The sequence below is a fragment of the Micrasema longulum genome, unplaced genomic scaffold (assembly GCF_059751315.1).
Source record: "Micrasema longulum isolate JH-2025_06_02 unplaced genomic scaffold, ASM5975131v1 h1tg000506l, whole genome shotgun sequence".
In the NCBI taxonomy this organism is placed as follows: domain Eukaryota; kingdom Metazoa; phylum Arthropoda; class Insecta; order Trichoptera; family Brachycentridae; genus Micrasema; species Micrasema longulum.
The window spans coordinates 177,933-193,067 of NW_028277703.1; the positions used below are offsets into that span (position 1 = coordinate 177,933).

Sequence of the window (15,135 nt, forward strand, 5' to 3'; positions counted from 1 at the left end):
GGTTCAGCCGGATGAATCTCACCCACATGATAAAGGTTTCAGCTCTTTTACTTCATAAAAGTCCACAGATGGAAGAGTTGAGGAAATAAGTAGATGTTTAAACTTGAGCAGAATGGTGAATGTTACACAGTGTTTTTGCCAAAATAAATCGTATGGACATTAGTTTACCGGTGTACCGATTCATGCGTTTACCTGCCAAGTAATAAAAAAATAAAATATTATAATTTAAAGGTCAATCCACTCTATGTTATTTTATTGGGCCGAGTGGATTTTTTCTGTAGCGCGGAAAACGGCATATATGCTAGTTGTGTGTCAAATGGGTGCTATAGATGTGAATAACCGGTCGAAGTAATCGAATACTGCGATTTTTTTCATAACCAAATTATTCGATTGTATTCGTTATTCTAATCGTTATTAATCGAGTCATATATAAAAAAATAGATTTTGAGTTAAGTATACAGAATAAATATTATTTGGTGTTTATTTATACCACTCCGAGAGGCAGACGAAGTAAGGCAGACCAAAATTAAGATGGCTGGATAATGTGAAAAGTGACACAAGAGCGATTGGCCTGACGAACTGGAGAAGAGCCGCGGAGTGCAGGGACGAATGGAGACAAATTCTGGAGGAGGCCAGGGCTCACAACGGGCTGTAGCGCCACTGATGATGATGATACAGAATAAATAATAATAAAACTCTCATATGCTAAATAATAAATGTAATTCTAGCCTAACCATTTAACCGCTTTATATGGCTTTATGAGACACACTAAACATCATTTGAAAGCCGCCATTCTTAATCAGGCTCTCGTTTGGTTTAGTTTCATTATGCAGTTGAGATTTTTTATAAAAAAATAATAGCATTTTTAAGACATCTCAAAACAAAGGCATTGTTTTAGATAGTGAAAAGAAAAAAACCAAATAAAAACATGGTTTTAAGAACATTTTTATTTAGTTTTTAGGCTCTCTGGGAAGTTGTGCTTTTTGAGTTATGATTCTATTTTATCAAATGTGTGATATGTGAAAATGTTCTGGTTTTATATCGATTATCTGGATAAATGTGTATCTATAAAATAAAAGATTAAAATGAATCTGGTTGTGGTCCCAAGTAGTGTAGACTCACGGATCGGAGGTCCAAAGTTTGAACCCACTCTACCCAAACTTGATATCCATTTTGTGATATATCCAATAGTGAGTTATTTACAACTCATTGAAAATGGCTACCGACATTGAAATATTTTTGTAAATTATAAGACGCTTATATTTATTTTTTGGAAAAAATAAACCTAGATATATATATTAATATACATATACTAGCGGACCCGATAGACGTTGTCCTGCCCGAACGTTGGAAAACGATTTTTTATTGATAAGTAGGTACCTAGGTACTTGTTTGTGATTAAATTCCAAAACTGAAAATTGATCAAATTTAATATTTTATTAACGTAGGTACCTAGGTGGTTGAATTCATAAACATAGAATAAATATTTTTTCAAATATGGCATTCTTTTTGCAAACGTCAAACTCCGGTCGTCTCACCAACAAAGGGGTGTAATTATGTAGGAATACGATTTTTTTTAATGTATTGAATTACTTTATAAATATTTTATGCTTCTTGTAATGATCAGTTTTTTAATAACTGATGATATATTATTCGACTTTCTCCAATAATCTGCGCATCACTACTCGGTTATAGCAGGGTGTTGACTGATTTCACGTGTACTACAAGACATGGGTACATAAGGGCTTCAGATCCTTTAATTGTTTCGTCAGAGTGATTTGTATAAAAATATAATGCTTTGAATTCTGGGTCTTTTAATATCTAAATGTATCAGTGAAAGAAAGCGTTGAAGCGTAATTTTTTTTAAGGTAAATATTTTGATTTTATAAGTTTGTAATGTGAAATAAAATTAAAATGACGATGCAATTTCGGGTGATATATTGAGTATTGATTGATTTGGTGTTTTTTTTAGAGAACTCCATATTGAAACTTATATTATTAGAAATCAAACACTGATTTGAGTCCACTGAACACTTTATTTTATTTTTACATATATAAAAACAATAATTTCGTGACAGTTGTTTCGCCTTGTTAGGGCATTTTCAAACAAATGTGAAGATTAGATGGAATGAATGTCCTTATATAGTTATTATATAGTTATTAAGGATATTCAATCCATCTAATCTTCACATTCGTTTGAAAATACCCTAACAAGGCGAAACAGTTGTCACGAGATTTTTGTTTTATATTTGTAAAAATAAAATAAAGTGTTCAGTAGAATAAAATTAGTGTTTGATTTCCAATATTATAAGTTTGATATATTGAGTATTATAAAATAGATATATCTATTATGAGTGAGCTAAATAGGTTTCGACGGCTTGGGTTTTAAATCGATATTGCAAAAACCCATGTTCTTTGTAACTCTTCGTGTATTGATCCCCTAATCCCCCAACTCCGTCAAACGAAATCATCGAAAGGGTCGAGAGTTTCAAATACCTGAGAGTATATTTTACAGAAAATGGCCGATTTCAAAATGAAGTGAGATTGCGGCTAGGAGTAGCAGGTACCACATTCAACAGTATAAAAGCTGTCTGGAGATTTCAATTTTATTTATTCATATAAATGTACATTACAAAATGACATATCTGAATTCATACATATAGAAATAATTAAAATAATAAGGTAAAGTTAGGTATATATAAATATAACACATAAGTATACATAGAAAAATGTAACTGTCCAAAGTAATATTGTTCAACATAGAGATAGCCTTTCCAACAGGCATAACGATTGTCAGGTTGGTCCTGTATATTGGAATGTGAAACAGTCTATGCTGACGCTGTTTAAGGTAATTATCTAGAACATAAAAGCTAATGCTTCACATAATTTCAGGATTGTCAATAATACCGCGCAACAATCGAAAGAAGTGCGTAGTTAAATACACATTCCTTCTGGTCTTCAAACTGCTGTAACCGACCATACCCTGGAGGAACTCAGTGGGATAAAGCCATGGATAATATCCAAGATCGGGTATTCACTGATGCACAGTAGCTGGCAGCTGACATATGCTTGGAGGATCTTTGTGCACACCATATGCTCCAACTAGGGAGCGGACATGGAACGCTTAAAAAATATTTTTAAGTTTTGTGCATAGACCAGTTGGTCTTACAATATTTTAAGTGTGTCCAAATTTCGTTAACTTACACAAATTCGGTATTTCACTTCTCGAAATACACAAACCAAATAATTAAATAAAAACGCAAGACATAAATATAGACGGCCCCCGTGGTTTAAAGGGTAAGATGCTTGTTTCACGCATGGAGGGTCTGGGGTCGATTCCCGGTAAGATCAGAAAAATTAAAATGGGGTTTGACTCATGCCTGGGTTTTTTGTCACCATTTAAACCGCTGTAGTGCAAACAAAAGACAGAATGGTGACATATTACGCAGTGTATAATGTGATAACCAGTCAATGACAGATCATAAGCTCTATGAATGCTTAGATTTTTAGTATTCTTTTTTTTAAATCTCTCCGTGTCTGTCGGAATATTAATAAAAAATCTTAATTTTAAGGATTTATTCTTTAGAAATGACTTTTTTGAATTTCAAGTTGAAGATCCTTAAATTTTAAAACTTTTTATCTCTTGATTGATGATGCCGAGACAGCAACATAAAATAAACCCTTTCTGCCCTTCCTTTTTTTGGACGCTTTGAGGATTTTAACCCTCTGAATTTAATTGAAATAACAAGGGTTGAATTCAATTAATATTACTGAAAGCGCGCAACTTGAATTATTTCTCAGTAAATGAATGTCAACATAATTTTCAAGTATTCACCGGATTATGAGTAAGTTCTTAGTTGAGCAATAAAGAAAGGTTATTTTAAAATAGTCATATTCAGAGATCTCGACACAGACTTTAAAAAAAAAAGACATTGGTAGTCTAGCTATTACAGGGATTATGTGATTAGATACTTATTTTTTATTTTTTTATATATTTAACTTTTGTACATAATGTTATTTGTACATTGGCGGGCTTATTGCCAAACGGCAATTTCTTCCAACCAACCAATAAAATAAAAGTTTTATTTTTATAATTCAAGTTACAGAACTTATCCACCCCTGAGAAAAATAATTCAAAATATATTGTCCATGGACTGGCACCTGACATGATCACCTTACTTTCACGTATTATATGATATATGGATGTATTCGATGTTCTAGTGTAGTTCCTTATGCACCATCAGGTGCAGATACGATATACATTTTCCTTGTTTTCACGCCTAGCCAATAAACCTTTTGGTTGTTGTTTTACACTACGACAGGCCAATAGGCCTTGAATACAGTGGTGAATATTACAGCACATGAATTCCAACACCCAGGTTTGAGATAAATCAAATTTGATTTTGGTTTCCTCATCGGGATTCCAACCTGAAACCTTAGATCTGCTAGTCAATTGACTTGGTTACTATACCACGGTGGCCGTCAATATATTTTATCAATCGAATCCTGAAAGAAACACTTAAATGCGTTACAACATAAATTGTAAAATATTAATTAAATACACGAATCGACAATGATTTTGTTACATAAATTATAATCGCTGATTCTTATGAAATTTTGCCGGCTAAACCCAAATATGCCATCAACATATTCATATCACTTTTCGTTTTTTTGTAATTTTATGTTTTACTTCCGAATTACCAGATCTCGCCTCACATATTTAATTTTTAGAATTTGTAATTTTTGTACCCGTTTAAAAAATATGTCTTCAACCGTTTTTTTTATTTACCCAATATCGTATTAGCCTCGAATTTTTTTTTGGCTACTCATCCTATGAAGGGTGATTTGTCTTGATAAATCTTATTTTGGGCAATTATTTGAGTTTTTCGACTTAAGGTTTTCCAACAATAAGAAACTGCAGCATGCTTCAAAATGACGTGCATGGTGTTATTTTTTTGCTTTAGTAAAATGAAAATCTATTCTTTATTACTGTTAGTTTCATACTTCAACCAACCGAATTTTTGAGCCATTCAAACTTTTTCATTTTGTAACGGCAATTGATTTGTACCAAACTATAAAAAAATAATAGTAGAGATGTATGGTGTATGCAGTGAAACGAGTCGTAAAAGAATAATTTTTCGCTTTTATACAGTCAGATATATAAAAAAAACGCAGTTTGTAGGAACATCTCTTTCAAGGTCTAAATTAGTATCAATATGCCGGTTAAGATCAGGTCACGGCTGTTTTCCATCACATTTATTTAAAATTAACTGTAGAAACTCTCCAATCTGTGATTGCGGTGAGAATATTGGTGATTTGAACCACTTAATTTATAATTGTACTTTAATGGAAAGCAGAGACGAATTGATTAAGGAAATCCTAATTGACTTTTACCAATTAATATCCAAATGTTACGGTCATGTATAAGAAACTGGGGTTTAATTTTTGCAAAATGTAAATATTTATCTAATAACAATATGTGTGGACCTTTGTCTGTAACACCGTTTAAAATTGTGTATATTAATTAATTGCTAGATAATGTTATAACATTTATTTTAAAATAAAATCCATCAAATAATTATTGTTGTATCTGAATACTTTAAGCTCTTAATATGTAAATAAGTTTTCATTAATTATCTTTATCTTTAGAATATAAACCCATGCCAAATAAGTTTCCGTTATGTATTTTAGTTACAAAATATGTACTATCAAGGTTTTGGGTGTTTATTATTGAGATTTTTTTTTATTTCCAATTTATGTTATTTTAATGTTTTATGTATTTTGAAGTTGTTCAAGAATTATCTGATTTTTCTTCCTATTAACAATAGGAAGAAAAATCAGATATTGTTTTGCTCCCATTAAACATTTGTAAATATTGTATTTTTCTGGCTAATATTACCAAGAACCATAGTAAATGAAAGTAAAAAAAGATAAAAAAATCGATTAATAAAAAAAAAAATTGTACTCTCAAATCACGTTCCTTAACATCTCAAATCACAAATTAAATAAAGATTTTCAAAATGAACGCTAACTCAAATATTAAGTGCTATGAGATAAAGTATTTTAGTACGGTGACCAGGAACCAATTAGTTTTGCAAGTAATTCATACTAGCAAACGAGTCAATCCTCGTTCAAGAAAGTTCTGTGCAGCTGTCAGTGTTTGTCGTTCTGCAAGTTATTTGGGGATCCGTAATAAGCTGGTCTCTAATTTGCTTGGACATTACTCATATTTAGTAGGGACGCAGTGATGACGATTAAAAAAACAAATTATGATTTTTTGCCCTTACACACAGCATATTTAAAATACTTTAAAAACAGACCATTTTAAATTTAATTTCTTATTTCATATCGTCGCGCGTTGCTTCACGTCAGCGGAAATGTGACGGACAAAGTGTAAATTAATTAATTTATTTTATTTATTCATTACACGGCACAAGTGCCTTCATAATATAAAATATAAAATTAAAATTAGTTCAATTATACGAAAATAAAAAACAACAGTAAAACATGGATGTATAAGAAAAAAAAACAATAAAAATATATCTTATACGTATTTGTATGTCAGCATACTCGTATGTCTGTGTCAACTAAAAACTCGTCCCAACTCACCCTAGGACTTTTAGTCCCATGGTGTTGGGACTTATGTCTAAAAAAACATGTAATTAACTACTTTTACGTAAATAAATAAGTCAGTTGTATGTATATTTATCAAATACTAGTGGACCCAACAGACGTTGTCCCGCCCAAACGTTGGCTCGCCTGTTTATTACCAAAAAATACTTTTCATTTATAAGTATTGATAAGTAGGTACCCAGGTATTTGTTAATGGTTGAATTCCAAAACATAAAATAATTAATTTTCATAAATAGAATTATTTTTGCAAAAATCAAACTTGGCTCTTCTCACCAACAGGGGTGCACTTAACTTATGAATGCAATTTTTTAAAATGTATTGACTGTCAGTTAATATATTTATAAATATACATATTTTTTGCACCACAACGGGCCCAATTACATTGGTGAATTACAACACAGAAAACCCAGGCTTGAGAAAAATCAAATCTGATTTTTGTGTTCTCACCGAGAATCAAACACGGAACCTTCCGTGCTTAATTCAAGTGTCTTCACTATTATACCACGGAGGCTGCGATTATTTTAATATTACCAAAAATCCAGTAAAAAGATATTGTTGTTTGTAAACATTCAAAAACGAACTTTTTTAAACACAAAAAAAACAACATCCTTCAATTTTTTTATATGTATGTATTATCATCGAATGCAACCCTGGTAAGTCGATGAAAAAAAAACATGCTTATAACTTTATTTTTAAAGATTCGATTGAAGAAAATAATATTTACGAACTCGCGCAGCGCTAAGATCTACATTTCACTGAAAACTGCACGTAAATCGGTTTAGCCGTTTAGGAGAAGTGACATCACACGTACAGAGGAATTATATATTTATGGTTAAACACATATACGTTTTAACGTAAACATTCAATTTTGTTACAATATTTAAGTTTGTCCAAATGTTTGTAGACAAAAGACTGAATTTGACCCCCTCGGGAGTCATTAAGGTTAACAAATCACAACAGGGATGGAGAACACCTTAATGAAGGGAATATGGGAGTCTGGTCATTTACAGCTCTTATGACCTGTCATTGGCTGGTTTGATAGGCCACTTTACACACTGTGTAACATTCAGCAATTTTGCCTATGTTTGAACATCCATATTTCTTCAATTCTTAAGAAAGACAGGTCATAAGCCCTGTTATTTCCTAGACCTCCATATTCCCTTCTTTAAGGTGTTCTCCATCTCTGTTGTAATTTGTTAATCTTAATGACTCCGAGGGAGTGAAATTCAGTCTTTTATCCATAAACATTCGAATAAACTCAAATATTGTAATAAAATCAACTGGTTCAAGAAGAAGTTTAAAAATTGCGAAATTGCTTTCAAGCGTTGCCTAGTATGTGAAATAGTTTAGTGTGATGAATCTCTTCACAACAATGAAGGTGTCAGCTGTTTAACTTCACTAAAATCAATAACTGGAAGAATTTAAGAAATATGGATGTTCAAACGTAGGCAAAATGGTGAATGTTACACAGTGTGTAAAGTGGCCAAGACTTCCATATTTCCTTCTTTAAGGTGTTCTCCATTCCTGTTATAATTTGTTAATTAAAATTTGTCTTTTTTTTTCTTTTTTTTCACCGCCTTATTTAATTGAATTTCGTGATCATCTTCTTCATAAATGGGAGTCCGAATTTTACTTTTTGTATCATTAATGTTTTGATTAATTCCCTTTAGTAATAAGTAATCATAGATAATTAAACATTGTGTTTACCGCAATGAAAACAATTAGTCGTTATGCTTATTTTGTGGGTTTGAATCAAGTAAATTAGTACAATGTATAGGTGCACGCCACTATCTGTATGGATACTTTGTTTTAACTTCCTCTCTGGAGTAAAACCACAAGAGATACAATGTCTCATTATCACTCCTCAAACGTGAAGGTACTTTTATCATCACGTACTTAATTTTTAGTTGCGCAATACACTATCATATCCGTTTACATTTTTATGATATTTAATGGGTTTAATTAAAATCAGCTTAGTTAATAAAATCAGATTCAATATATTAGAAAATAGACAAAGAACATTTCACTAAAAGTTAATAAATATTTATATATAACCACTTAGAATTATATGGATAGGATTATTATATACGCGACTTTGATTAGATTATTAAATATGAGAGAAAATGAAGTTGTGAAATTTTTAAGAACTTCTAAAAGTGTTCATAATAAATTCCACTTGTGTAAGCTGATACATAGATTTTACATACACATGTATATGCTTGGCGCAGTTGGTTAAACAGCCAACTGTGTAACTGGCGTCGCGGGTTGATTCCTGCTAGTTGCAAGACAACCATATTTTATTTTTCTCAATTGAACTGGGTGTTGTGTTGTATTCTGTGTAATTTTCTTCCATATCCTCTCATTCTCACCTGTTGACGAGCCTCTTAAATAGGGGCGCAGCGGGTTATTTAAAAAATATATTTATTAATTTACTTATACATTCGCTCAGTGGCCATTTTCAAGGGAGGTATACATTTCACGATACAAAAAAAATAGACTTAATTTTATGTATGTACTAAAGTATAAAAACAAATACAAAACCATTGATATGAACATTCAGAAAGAGAGATAACGAAATTGGATTCGGTGGGAATAAAAGTATCTAAGTATTTTATTTAAATTATTTATTTATTTATTTATTTATTTTATTTATTTAAATCTTAAAGTAGGGCACACATATCATACATATTGTTATGTGTGTTCTAATAATAACATTGAAAATATATTTAATTTATAAATTGTTTATCACATATGTCTTGACCATTATTTTAAATTTTGATATGTTTTTTTCTTCATACAAATTTTTTTCCATTTCGTAATACTTTTTAATTGCTTTAAATAAAATTGAATTTTGTGACTTTGCCTTTTTCCTAAATGGAAGTCTAATTTTGTTCTTTTCTCTAGTATTGTGATCGTGTTCATGCTGGTTCCGATCAATTTTTTTCCAAAATTCTGTTTTTTTATTTTTTTTTTTTATTTAAATATTTATTGATAAACCCTTACGGGTTACATACATTTAACAAAATATTTTCACTTTTAAAATTCAAATTCTACTGTTAATAATAATATTTTTAACATCTTTTGTAAAGGTTGCCTGAGTCTTTTGTTTAGTTTTGTCTGGTAGTTTATTGTATAATTTCAGTCCATGGTTTATAAGTCTCGATTGTCCTTTTCTCGTTTTAAAAGATTGTATATGATATTTTTCTGAAATTCTCGTATTGTGTTCATGTTTACTACAATTTTTTTCAAGTTTTAATTCTTCGTCTACAATTACATCAGTGGCTAATTTATGAATAAATTTTAAAGATTCTAGTTTAAAGAGTTCAGTTACGTTTAATTGTTTAGTTTGTTCAAAAAGTTCTTTAGTTGCTGTTAGATAGGGAAGGTCATATACTAACTTTAATATTTTATTTTGCTGTCTTTGTAGTCTGTTTATGTCATTTTGATATCCTGTTCCCCATAGTAGTTGCATATAACATATTTTAGTTTTAACATATGCTTCATACATTAAAATTTTTTCCTTTATTGGAACAAAGTTTTTGATTTTAAAAAATAGACTCGATAAAGTTGCCACTTTGCTAATTAAATTGTTGATATGAATTGTCCATGTCAATTGTCTGTCTATTGTTAGTCCTAAATATTTAACATGTTCAATTTCAGTTAGTCGTTCATTATTTATGTAAGCATCTACTTTGTGACATTTTTTTCTAGATTCAAAATGGATAATATTGCATTTTTTTTCATTAAGTGTAAGTAAGTTTGTGTTTGTCCATTTAGTCAATATAGTAAGGTCTTCGTTTATGTCATTGTTTGTTAATACGTCTGTTTGATTTTTATAAAAAAGTCCAATGTCGTCGGCATACATAATAATTTTCCCTTTAAAATTATACAGTGATAAGTCATTAATATATAAAATATATAACAGTGGACCCAAAATAGATCCTTGTGGGACTCCAAAATTTACTGTTTGTATTTTACTTTTTTTTTCATTTACAAAGGTATACTGCTTCCGATTAGTTAAGTATGATTTTAATAGTTTGTATTCTTGAGATTTTACTCCTATATCATTTAATTTTTTTATCATGGTCTCAATGTGAACCGTATCAAAAGCTTTTTTAAAATCTAATATTACTCCTGTGGTTGGAATTTTAGCATCCATATTTGTTTGAATATAATTAATCAAATTTACTAGAGCGGTTCCAGTTCCTTTTTTTTCTTGAAAACCATGTTGGTTTAAGCATATTATATTAAGATTTTTAATATGTCCCATTAATCGTTTATGAATACATTTTTCAAAGATTTTATTAAATACAGTTAAATTTGCTATAGGTCTATAGTTACTAGGTTCCGTTCGATCTCCACCTTTAAATATAGGAGTTATTCTTGCAGTCTTTAGTTCTTCCGGGTAGATTCCTAACTTTATATGCATGTTAATTAATTTTGATACGACCGGGCTTAAAATATCTTTGAGATTTTTTATGAGTGAAGGTTTAATTTTATCATATCCTGGCGATGCATTTTTTTTAAGATTGTCAATTATTTTACACACTTCTTTTGTCGTTGTTGGTCTAAGAAAAAAGGTACTATTTATTTTTCTTCTTCGTTTTTCTGATATGTTTAGACATGGTCCATCTAACTTACTTGCAAGGTTTTGGCCTACATTGGAGTAATATTCATTGATAATGTTTGATATTTCTTCTTCATCATTTGTGAAAATCCCATCTTTTACATTCATTTCTTTTATACTAGCTGACTGCAATTTTTCTCCAGACTTGATATTTTTTATTATTTTCCAAAGTTTATTGCTGCTGCCTTCTGCTGATTTTATATAATTCTGGTAATATTGTTTTTTTGATTTTCTGATTTCATTTCTTAAATCTTTTTGAATATTTTTTAGTTCGGTTACAAGTTGACTGTTATTTCTTTCTTTAATCATTTTTTTATATACTTGATTTTTATTTTTTATTTTTTGAAATATGTTTTTAGTTAGCCAACCCTCCTTTATTGACGTTGTGAAGTTTCTCACCTTGGTTTTTGTGTTCTTTTTTATTTCGTTTTGGATAATGTCTTGTAACTGTTTAAAACTATTAACTTCTTGTATTTTCGCCACGAGATTTTCTTTTAATTTGACATAATCTGTTATTTCTAAGGTGTATTTTTGTTTAAATATTTTTTGTCTTTCGATAGGTATATCTATATTTAGATAGAGTGCTCTGTGATCACTTAGTGGAGTATCTTTGTAGTCTATTGTATATTTAGCTTCTACAAAATTTGTTAATACATGATCAATAATCGAATTTTCTCCTCTGTGATTCCATCTTGTATATTTTTCAAGTGAAATTTCGTTAAGAATTACATAATTATTAGATATTAGGCTATTTACATATTCATTTGTTAGTACATTGTCTTTTTCTAATATATTGATATTAAAATCCCCAACTATTATTGTTTTTCCTTTATTTCCATACGGAAGTATTTGGGTTTCTAGAAGATTTATGAAACTATGTACTTCGGTTTTATTTGGTCGTCTGTAGATAGCACACAAATTTATTTTTTGTTTTATGAGACTTATTAAAACAATGTTTGCCATATCTCTGTTATTTTCAATATTTTTTGCTTCGTAATTTAAGTTTTTCTTTATGTACATTGCTACACCTCCTCCTCTACCTTCCCGGCAGGAGTTTATTACATTGTAATTATTGATGTCATATAATTCTGCTTCACTATTAGTGAGCCATGTTTCAGTTAGAATGATGAAATCGGGGTTTTTAAATTCACTTATTATAAGTGCTTTTAGTTCATCTATTTTGGGTTTCAGACTACGAATATTTATGTACAGTATTTTAAGGTTTTTAATGTGGTTATTTATTATAAAACTTGTTAGTTCAGGCTTTGATCCGGTTCTTTTTCCAAGTTTTTTGACCCACTAGAATTTTTTTTGTCTAAAGTATTATTTTCATTAGTATCACTGAAAACATTTAATATATATTCTTGTTTAATCATATCTATAATTCTGTATGTTTCTGTTTTATAAGCATTGTTGATGAAATATGAATTCATTTGGTCATTAAATATTGGGCCAATAAATTTAGCATGCTCAAATCGATTAGTTTTGTTTTTTATTTCTACGTTTAGTTTTGATACATTTAAGTTTTTATTTGTTGCAACCGAATGGACAATTACATTGGTATGCTTTAAGTTTTGGAGTATAAAGTAAAGATTGCTTAAAATATTAATAGGTGATTTTTCATGTTTTCCTGGGTATAAAAATACAAGATCATTTTTTGTTAGTTGTTTACACCCTTGAATAATTGTCGACATATAATTATCAATTGTTGCATCAGGAAAGATGTAACTGCTACACTGTACATTACTGAATAGATTTTTTTCTATTTTTTTTCTAAGTCTTCTCCCTTCTTCATCTCCGAATATTAATATTTTGATCTTTTCTCCTGGTGGTAAAAGTACTTTGTTTATTATTTCAAGAGGTTGGTTTTCATAAAATATTTCACTATTTTTGGCCACATAATTATTTTCTTCATAATTATTCTTCTGTATTGTTAATTGCATTTCTTCTATATTTTTTTGCAATGTAAATATTTTGTCTTTTATTTCTTCTTTATATTTATTTAAATCCGTGATGAATTCTTGAGACATACGTTTAATCAATTTTGTATTTTCTTTGTACTCTAGTAATATTTGTTTTGTCATAATAGTATTTTCTTCAAATTGATCCTTCAATTTATTTATCATACTTTTATCTACATCTTGGGTTTGTTTACAAAAAGGACATTTGAGTATTTCTAAGTTAGTTATTAGAGTTTATAATTTTATGAACAAATATCATTGTATTGTAAAATATTCTTTGTTTATATGTTAATAATTTCATTTCATTTACCATCGACTTTACCCTCGTATATCTGTTTTTTTCAAAATGATTCTAAAGGCTTTATTTTGTAATACAGTTAGTTTATCTATGTTTTCTTTGTTTGATAAAAATAAAATGCTACTACAGTAGTTAACGTGTGGTTCAATAATTGCTTTGTAAATAGTTTTGCAGGAGTCCTTATCAATAAATCTTCTGATCCTTCCCAAAATTGATACTTTTTTTGCAATCTTATTTATTACCATCTTAGCGTTTTGGTGAAATGTAAGTTTTGAATCCAACATTACACCTAAATATTTAATTTCAGTGACTTCATTAAGTTTTTCATTTTCTATTACAATTGATGGTGTAATTTCTATTCTTTTGTTTCCTATATTCATATATTTAGTTTTGTTAACATTCAATTTTAATTTATTAATTTTTAGCCACAGTGATACACTATCAAGATCATGATTTAGTATGTCCATAATTGTGGAATTTTTTATGGAATTCTATTGTAATAATGTAATAACTTATATTTACATCTAAGTTAGTCTGAAGATGCCTATTAGAGGGTTAAAGCGCTAATTGGTCAGAATAAATAAGTGAAATTTTTAAAATTAATAACTTATATGTAAATATAAGTTATTACATTAGTATCTAAGTATCATCGGACAATAATAATTTAACAATAAGCGTAAACGGATAAACTGCAAATTGCAAGCGATTGTTTAAAATACCGATAGAAAACATGTTGTATGAAATAAATATAGAAGACAACTAAAAAAGATTATTAAATAAAATAATTATTAATAAAGAGATTATTTGATATTTTCTTAAATAAACGACATTTCCTCTTTTAATATCGTTCTCAGTTTTCCATTTTGTCTTATTAATAAACTGAGAACTAAAACTCGAACTTTTGTTTCAGAACCAACCAAAACTGTGAAACGGAAAAAGTCCACCGAAACACCAGTTGTCAAAGCATCCACACCCTTACCCTCTACTCCTTCTGTTGGCCTGGCAGAAGACGACGTTTCCAGAGACTCTTCGGAGACTGAAGCTGATGGAAGGAAGAAGAAGAAGGCCAGAACTACGTTCACGGGGAGGCAGATCTTCGAACTGGAGAAGCTGTTTGAGGTCAAGAAGTATCTCTCTTCCAGTGAGAGGACCGACATGGCGAAGTTGCTGAATGTCACGGAGACTCAGGTTAGTTTCTTCTAACTAATTATAACTCTCAGTTTTAGTGTTGTAAAAACATTTTTTTTCTAAATTTATTTCAACAGAGAGGTAAAACATTTTTGAGAAGGGAATATGGAAGTCTAGGCATTTACAGGGCTTAGGACCAGTCATTGGCTGGTTTAAGTGGCCACTTTACACACTTTGTAACATTCACCATTCTGGCCATGTTTGAACATCCACATTTCCTCAACTCTTCCATCTGTTGACTTTTGTAAAGTAAAAGAGCTGAAACCTTTATCACCATTTTTGAAAACCAAGCTGAAACCATTTTTTTCTATTTATTTAGGGACACATTTATAATTATAAGTTTGAGGTACATACCCAATAAGTGTGAAGACTTTTAGGTAGGTCATAAGTTTCAAGCCAAGTTTTTTACACGCATACATATACGGCTA

At 29.9% G+C, this 15,135-nt stretch overlaps 1 protein-coding gene across 1 annotated transcript in view; it reads left to right on the forward strand.

The window, feature by feature from the left end:
* LOC148281004 (uncharacterized) overlaps positions 1-14,707 on the forward strand; it is a gene marked incomplete at its 3' end in the record, with an annotated part of 84,804 nt that extends 70,097 nt beyond the window's left edge. The window contains exon 3 of the mRNA XM_088227466.1: positions 14,430-14,707. Within this exon, the coding sequence (XP_088083592.1) occupies positions 14,430-14,707 (278 nt within the window). The remainder of the gene's footprint in view (positions 1-14,429) is intronic.
* Between the last annotated feature and the right edge of the window lie 428 nt (positions 14,708-15,135).